This window comes from Mus pahari, unplaced genomic scaffold, assembly GCF_900095145.1.
Source record: "Mus pahari unplaced genomic scaffold, PAHARI_EIJ_v1.1 scaffold_10879_1, whole genome shotgun sequence".
Classification (NCBI taxonomy): domain Eukaryota; kingdom Metazoa; phylum Chordata; class Mammalia; order Rodentia; family Muridae; genus Mus; species Mus pahari.
In genome coordinates, this window is record NW_018393497.1 from 13,711 (window position 1) to 22,751 (window position 9,041).

The window sequence follows — 9,041 nt, forward strand, 5'->3', positions numbered from 1 at the left end:
CACAGAAGTGGATGCTCAAAGTCAGCTATTGGATGGAACACAGGGCTCCCAGTGGAGGAGCTAGGAGCTGGTTTGTTGGTGTATCTAAGACACTCTGTGTTGGGAGTACTGGGTTCTGATGATGCCAACTAGTCTTGTTTTTTGTCGGTAAGTTTCTTATGTTTGCTTTTTGCAATCGGGTAATCTCTGCTGTTAGATATTCTAGCTGACTCTGGCTAGAGTTTGTTCCTCCTGTGAGTTTGGAAGCCTGTGACAGTAGTTCTGGGAGACCTACACTCTCCTGGCAAGACCAGTGTACAGAGGCCTTCGGAACAGCACCATGTCCTGGCTGCAGATGGAGGCCCTTAGGACACTGTCCCAGAAGCTCTGTTGATTCTGTGGCCTGCTTTCTCCTGAGGGGACCTGCTTTAGAGAGACACCAGAGAGACAATCCTGATCTCCCCTGAGTCCTGTGGTCTGAGCACTCCCTGGGATCAAGCTTTCCCCTGGCAGGGAAGGTTCACAGAGGACCGAGGATCAGCTCCACCTCCTAGCTGCAGATGCAGGCCCATAGGACTTTGTCCCAGAAGCTCTATTGCTTCTGCTGCCTGTACTATCCTGAGCAGACCTGCCTTAGAGAGACACCAGAGAGAATATGACGATCTCACCTCTAACCTAATTGTTTTCATTTTGTTTTTTATAACTGAAGAAGACATCATTTATCAGTACTGGCTGATATCAGTAACAGGAGGGAAACACAGAACATTTTCCATTCAAGAAACAGAATGTTCTGAAAGGACATCCTCCAAGATGATGTAACTGGAGAAGATGATAATCCTTCTTCTGTGCTCTTGTAAAAAATTACACTGACCATTGGTCTACTAATCAATACATGGCTGAGGCTATTTTCTTCATTTATTGTCAATAATCTATCTGCAATGAATATACATTTACATGCTTTCAGGAATTATTAGCAACAACAATTGGCATCTTGATGGGATGATAAAAACCAAAGATCTGCTTGTTTTGAGAAGCTGCATGGTGAGATAAGACAAAGAGGTAGCCAGATGGATGTAGCTAGATATGTTTGAATTATATTGGATGGTGTCTTTTATTGCCATTGTGGCAATTTTATGTTACCTGAATCAACTGATAAATCATGTAATTAAGTTGAGCTACCTGAGCATGGAAAAAAATCTCAGATGATATATCACAATACCAGCTTTCCTCTATGTGGCAGGGGCTGGCACCCTTTATCATGAATGGTGTCTCCCATAGGAATAAGGAATGTCAATAAAGAAGCAGATTCACCAAAAGACATGTTGTGGTTCCTGAAAGTAGCACATTAGGGACCATATTGTAGGTTGAGGTGATCATTGCATGTATTTTGTTCAGGGTAATATGACACACTACAGAAGCTCATATGTCTGCTATAAAAACATGAGTGCTGAAGGAAGTGACTACAATGGGTAAAGGTGACTTGTGCACTAACTTCTGAAAAAGCCTCTGATTTGTCAGGAAAATAGGAGGAATGGAATGATAAATGAGCTTATTGAATTGTCCTTTCTTTTGTGTTTTGGGTAAAAAACCAAGAATTTAATGAAAGAGTGCTGAGTTATTTATAAAATATACAAAGCTTAAAATATTCAAGTACAATAAATAAGTAATTATTAGGAGAATCATCTGTGATAGGAAGAATTTGGTAAAACTTGAAAATGGTGGTTCTCAATCTTCCTATTGCTTCAATCCTTAATACAGATCTTCATGTGGTGTCTCCAACCATAAATTCATTTTCATTGCTATTTTTATCTTTTTTGAGACAGGATTTATCTGTGTAGCCCTGGCTGTCCTGAAACTCACTGTGTCGACCAGGCTGGCCTGGAACTGAGAAATCCATTTGCCTTTACCACCCAAGTGCTGTGATTAAAGGCATGTGACACCAGTGACTGGTTCATTGCTAATTTTTAAGTGTAATGTTGCTACATTTATGAATACCATGTGAATATCTGGCATATATGGTTGGTATATATGGTATCTGATATGAGATCCCTGTGTAAGTGGCCTTTGACCCCACCAGAACAGTCATGGCTAATAGGTTGATAACCACTGCTTTAAAGTGAAAGGATATTCTGAGTTCTCTTTTTCCCTTTTTTTCCCAAATAGATTTATTTCTCAGCTAATGCATCTTGATTCACTCTCTCTTCTCCTCCCAGTTCTTCTTCCTTCTACTTATATTCACATACACTCTCTTTTTGTCTTCCATTTGTAAAACCACAAGATTTCTAAGGAATTAACAATAAAATATAATATTAAATATAATAAAATTTGTATAGAAAACTAACACATTGAAGTTGGATAAAGCAAACAAACAGAAGGGAATAAGCAAAAGAAAAAGAACAGAATCTAATACAAACTCAATGACACATTCACGATTAAACAAAAACCATTAAACCGAAAGCCACATTATTCATGCAAAGGACCTACTGCAGACCCATGCAGACCATGTGCATGCTGCCTCAGTGTCTGTGAGTTCATATGAGCTTTGACCATGTTGCTTTAGAGGGCCTTGTTTTCTTGGTGTCCTCCATCCTCTTTGGATCTTACACTCTTTTTGCTTTCTCTTCCAGAAAATATTGCCAACCTTAAGGGGTAGGATTTGTTGAAGATGCTTTATTTATGGCTGAGTGTTCCAAGGTTTCACACTTTTTGAAATATCTACCTGTGAGTCTAATGAGTGTTCCAATGTGCTGCAGTAGAGATAGAGAATGCAAATAATATCCCCAGTAAAAAAAAAAAAGTTCTCATTAGAGATAAAGCTCAGGAATCCAGTGAGATAAATCAGACAGTGACACAATGCAGATAGTCATGATCTTATAATTGCAGATACAGCTCAATTCCAATGATTAATACAAAGGAAGGCTATGTATTCCTAAGGGATGAGAGGTTTGTGGAATGATAAGGAGCTACTGGGGCTTGTTTTTATTCTGTTCTGCCCTCAGACATACATACAGAAATAGTAAGGACAATTATATTCCTTGAAAACCTGCTGGAACTGAAGAGCTTTCTGTAGCAGAATGTCCAATATGTTTTAAAAAGTCAATGTTCACTCCTTTGTCTTAACTGTTTTTATCTGTTAAAACCATCTTTTTCAAAGCCAACTGCAGAGATAAGCAGTGTCCCACATCAACAGGAACACTCTACACTAAGGCTGATGCATGGCTGATGGGAAATAAGAGTAAATTCAGAAAGCTTAATTGAGATTGGCCATTTTATGTCTCTTGATTAAGGCCAATAGTAAGGATGAAATTCTGTGGACAAAAGACTTAATGTCAAAGGACATTTAAATTGGTTACAAAAATGTGTAGTAGATGATGTAATATTATTGTAGAATGTTGTTGAAGGTTTTTTTGGAAGTTCAGTATAAGGCAAAAGTTTAAAGGCAGATGCACGATGGAAACCTTAGGTTGTGTCATTGAAGAAAGGTGACAAATAGTGATTGGAATTAAGTTGATGGTAAAGGATATATTAAACCATCTCAATTAATCTTCATTTTCCTTCTTTATGGTCAAATATAATCTAATTGCAAAAATTTCCTGTTATATGTCAGTAGCAAAAATATTGTTTTACAAATTATCTTTTTATTCATCACAATTGAGGTAAACAATTGAGTTTGGATAGTTTTGTGGCACATTCACTTCTTTATGTACTAAACCTGGATGTAGGTAGACAGGTTTGACTGAAATGTAGTTCACCCTCATCTTATGTTTGATATTCTAGAAGGACCTTCTAATACTGTCTTTTGGGAGATGTAAGGAAAGAATGAAAAGATGGGGATGAGGATGGATGATGTAATAATGTGCATGCTTCAGGTTATTGATAATTGCCACCAATCACTAATACCTTTCCTTTCAGTTTATTTGCAGTAGCCACATTGATTGATGTTTTGTTTGCTATCTACATTGTGTCATTTTAGGTGAAATTGTACCACAAAATGACAGATGGGAGCTTCATATCAAAACCACTGTGTTTAAATTTTTATAGAAGTTCACAAGGAAGAAAGAGCACTCTGTGGGAATTAGAAGTTCAGTGGTAGAATTCCAAAACACAAGTAGAACTAATTTAAGGAAAAAAAACTCAGCAGTTTTTCAAGGCAATGTTTACATTCTGCTTTACCAGACCCACTTGCCAAAGGAGAAATTTCTCAAACAAGTGCATAAATTTTGCGTAACACTGTATATCTGAACTCTGCCAAAGAAGTTGAGAGGACCAAGTGGATCATCAGTTCTGTGTAGTTTATAAGGTTTGGTAGCAGGCATAAGATGCTTAGACATCTTTCTTCATCCTAAGAAATTTCTGATGATGTATTGAAATCTCCTTCCAATGGACAAACCATAATTGACCAGAGGACTGCGGTAAACATAGCCCAAGCCTTTCTCATTTTTTCTCTTTCAATAAATTAATTGCAATGGCTCATGATAAAAACCAATTTTCAAGGTTTTAATTAGACAGGTCAATTAGCTTGTAGTCTTTAAGAAAGTACACACTTGTACCCTGTCAGACACTTGCAATTTAATATTTTGTATAGCTTTATGTAAATGTTCTTCTATATGCAAAATCCTGAAATGGATCTGAAATTCACTGAGTTAATTGATGAACAAGACACAATGAGGCATTTATTCTTAAATGCAGAATTCTGGAAAGTTTAATTAATAGAACTACAGTAGAATAGTGGAAATCTCAGGAGCAGAAAATGAGAGACATTAGGGTGAAAATGATTATCAACATGTACAAGTCTTCAGTTATAATATGTATCAATTGTCTGTCAGGATAGACAGCTCAAGTTCTAAATTGTTTACTGTGAAATCCATGTAGATGAGAATTTTACCTGCAAACCTTTCTAACCCTCATTGAAGCTTCATCCACTTGTAGTTACAGAGGCATACACAGTAGTATCTCTGAGCCTATCTGACCAGCCAGTCTAGCTAAACTTATGAGCTTCAGGTTTTCTGACACATACATTCACAAAGATGTGCAAGGTCTGAGGCTCTAAAGTCACATTACTGGCTATACTTATTCTTTCTTGAGTGTGAAATATGTTAAGAAAGATTTTGTTTGTGATAGCCAGAAACTGGAATCAGCCCAGATGTCCCCACAACAGAAGAATGTACACAGAAAATGGGGTTCATTTATACAATGAAATACTACTTAGCTATTAATAATGAGGTCATCTTGAGTTTTGTAAGCAAATGGATGGAACTAGAAAATACCATCCTGAGTGAGGCAACTCAGTCCCTAAAGAATATGCATGGTATGTATTCACTAACAAGTGTATATTAGTCAAAAATATACAGAAGGCCCTGTATACAATCCATGGAGCTCAAAAGTTTAACAACCCTAAGGGCTCAAGTGAAGATTCCTCAATCACACTTGGGAGGGAAAAGAAAGCAATCATAGTATGTGTGATGGAGGGAAGGATTTTGGTCAGAAAGGAGTTGGGTATGGGAAGAGGGGAACATCATCAGGTATTGAGTGGGAGGAACAAGGCTGAAGGCCCGAGGACCAGGAGCAAGAATGGAACTCGGCCACCTTGGAATGTATGAGTGTCAGAGACCTGGGAGGGGAAAGTCTCTCAGGACTGAAAGGTAGGGACATTAAATAAAATGTCCTAGAGTGGGAGAGGGAACTTGTAGAGCCCACCTCCAGTAGAAAGAGGAGGGATGTGGTTTTCATCTCACAGTCAAAAACTCTGATTCAGAATTGTTTCTGTTGAAAGCACTGCAGTGACAAAATGGAGAAGAGCCTAAGGAAAAGGGGATCCAATTTGGGGTCCAGCTCAAAGGGAGGCCCTTAGCCCTCACACTATTACTGATGCTATGGTGTGCTCACATAAATGGGCCTATCTTGACTACCCTCTGAAAGACCCAACTTACAGCTTAAAGAGTTATATTCAGATATTTACACTCAACCAATGGACAGAAACTGATGACCCCTGTGGTTGAATTAGGGAAAATCTGGAAGAAGTTCAGGGGGACAGTGATCCAGTAGAAGGACTGGCAGTTTCAAATAATGTGGAACCCTCATATTTCTCAGACAGTGGTTCACTAACCAGGCAAAATATTCTACTAATATGAGGGCCCCAACACATATACAGCAGAGGACTGCTGTGTCTGGACTCAGTCAGAGAAGATGCACATAATGCTTAAGAGTGTGGAGGGAGGGCCCAGAGTGTGGGGTGGTCTGGTTGGGCGGAGGATTACGGGGTGAGGAAATCCCTGTGGAAACAGTTATAGAAGGTATGGGATATGGAAATGTCAGAGGGTGTTGCAAGAGGAGGATACAATCTGGGCTATAAAACATATTGCAGAATATTTTAAAAAGTACAGATCTTAAAAACTTGTATCTCAAAAAATGGGTTTTAGAGTTATGGGTTTAAGAGTTTCTATTGCTAAGATAAAACACTATGACAAAAACCATTTGGGGAGGATCATGTTTATCTTACACTTCCAAGCAATAGTGCATCACTTATCGAAGGAAGGCCAGGGACTTATGGCAGGATACTAAAGTCAGGGACTGAAGCAGAAACATGGAGGAAAGAGGTTTACAAGCTTCCTTCCCCTGACTTGCTCTACCTTCTTTCTTATACCCAGGAATACCAACTCCTAAGGGATTACACCATTCACTGAGAGCAGGACATTCCCACTTCATACATCAATCAAGAAATGCCTAACAGACAGACAATTTGTTGGTGGTATTTTCTTTTTTTTTTTTTTTTTTTAAAGATTTATTTATTTATTTATTTATTTATCAGATTTATTTATTTATTATATGTAAGTACACTGTAGCTGTCTTCAGACACACCAGAAGAGGGTGTCAGATCTTGTTACGGATTGTTATGAGCCATCATGTGGTTGCTGGGATTTGAACTCTGGACCTTCGGAAGAGCAGTCGGGTGCTCTTACCCACTGAGACATCTCACCAGCCCCTGGTGGTATTTTCTTAATTGAAGTTCTCTTCTTTCAAATTACTCTAGTTGTGTTGTTGACACTAAGGTTCCCAGTACAAAATATTTCAAAATTTTATTATAGTAATCAATTTTTTCATTGAATATGTAAGCATATATATAACATATAAACATAGAAATGTAGGAGATTATCACAAGATATAATATAAAAGTGAAATTTCTGTTTCAATCATACTTCAATAAATCTGGAATAGTGTTGGCTCTAGAAAAACCAAGAATTCACAGATGTCAGTCTAAATGTCCATTTCTTGCTTAAAGCCTTCCCCTGTATGGTTTTCACTATACTTACAAGCAGACTGTTTTCTATTAGTCAAATCCCATCATGTTCCTGAATATTTTCTGTTCAGAGAATACAGGTAATTAAACTATTTGACTATCTTCATTTGTCACTTTTTTTTTGACAAGAGAAATAGCTAATAAAGAATTATCCAATAAATTTTAGTCTGTTGCTGCAGCAAAAGGGAAGATAAATATCAACAAAATATATTGCCTACCAAAGCATTTTTTAAAGTATGACATTATTTATAAAAGTTGGTTAACATTGTTTATGTGACAAAATGTAAGATATGCAACAATACACTTTATAATATATTCACAATTTGCATTTACAGGTTAGTTCATGAATGTCTACAACCCCCTTTTGTGACATGATTGAGTATGTATTCGTAATTGTATATAATATATACACTATTCAAAACCATTCAATCTTGATGTTACTGATATCATTAAGATATTCTGTTCCCTGCACAGGCAGAACAGAGTGAAAGCTCACAGAGTTAATTGGAGATCACCAGAAAGGGACTTACGGTTGGGAAACCTGCAGCAACTACTGAAGCCATGTTTACCCATAATGAGGTTGGACTATGCCAAAGAGACATATTAATTTGTAAGATGCAAGAAATTGTGTAAAAGAAGACAAAGGTGCTCACCAAGAGCAGAATGGTCTTTGTGGCTCTGAATTCAGCAGAGGACCTGAAGGAAAAGGTGCTCCTATGAATGTGCTTCATTCTCTGCTTATGTCTGTAGAGAATACAAACCATGTAGCCGCTGGACCAAAGCATCAGTAACATGAACACCACATCAGGAATAGGGAGAAATATTGCACTGAGAATGTCAGTGATCTTGTCAAGATGAACAGTAGAACAGAAATCGTACACCCGTAGGCGTGAAATGTTCCTATTGTCTTGTCTTGCTGTCATGTACATGGGAAAAGCTATATTTACTACAAATGACAGAACCCAGCTCATGTACACACAAGAAGCAATGTAACTGGGAGACTTGACTTTAAGCTGTGTCCACCTGGAAGCATTTGGACTGATGGTGATGGCCTGGAAGACACTCAGAAAGCAGGTGCTGCTGATGGACACACCCCTTCCTATTCTGTGAGCATAGAAGATCAGTTTGCAACCAATGTCACTGAGGAAGACTTTCAACCCAAAAGCAGACATAGTGTGGGGAATTCCTTTACACAGAAGAGTTAAGAAGTTGGCTACAATCAAGTGCTGCAGAATCCAGTCTGTGAACTTTAACCTGCATCCCACAAAGTAAAGCATCAGATAATGGTAGGCTAAGAAGGAGTTGCCAAGGACCCCAACTACAGTCTGTGATAAGAAGATCACACTTACTACAACATCACTGTAGCCCATGTTCTCAAATCCTGTGTTTTTAGAATTCTGACATGGAATGATGGGACATAGGCTGCATGCACTATATTATATTCTATAATCATAATGAGGCTTATGCAGAATGATTCCTTGATTCAGCTATAGGAATTAAAAAAATTCATTATAATCTCTGTGTATATAATGTGCCATCTCTAGCTTTATAGGAAATATATACAGCTCCGTCAATAATCACATATGAGAAGTCTCTTATTTGGATTTAGTTAAGCAGATAAAGAAAAATGATACAAGCTTCTGGGAGACAAGTATTCATACGTCCATGCTTGGTTAGTGATAAAAGTGAGGACTTTTTTTTTTCAGTTTTTTTTATTGTTATTATTATTTTCTTTATTTACATTTCAAATGCTATCCCGAAAGTT

General features: G+C 37.7%; 1 protein-coding gene across 1 annotated transcript; it reads right to left on the reverse strand.

The window, feature by feature from the left end:
- Nucleotides 1-7,776: 7,776 nt before the first annotated feature.
- LOC110315565 (vomeronasal type-1 receptor 4-like) lies at nt 7,777-8,646 on the reverse strand. The gene has a single exon (XM_021189592.1). The coding sequence runs from the start codon at nt 8,644-8,646 to the stop codon at nt 7,777-7,779; it is 870 nt and encodes a 289-aa protein (XP_021045251.1).
- Nucleotides 8,647-9,041: the final 395 nt, after the last annotated feature.

Excerpts from the sequence above, each read along its gene's own strand:
- LOC110315565 (XM_021189592.1), bottom strand. The coding sequence starts at position 8,646 with ATGGGCTACAGTGATGTTGTAGTAAGTGTGATCTTCTTATCACAGACT.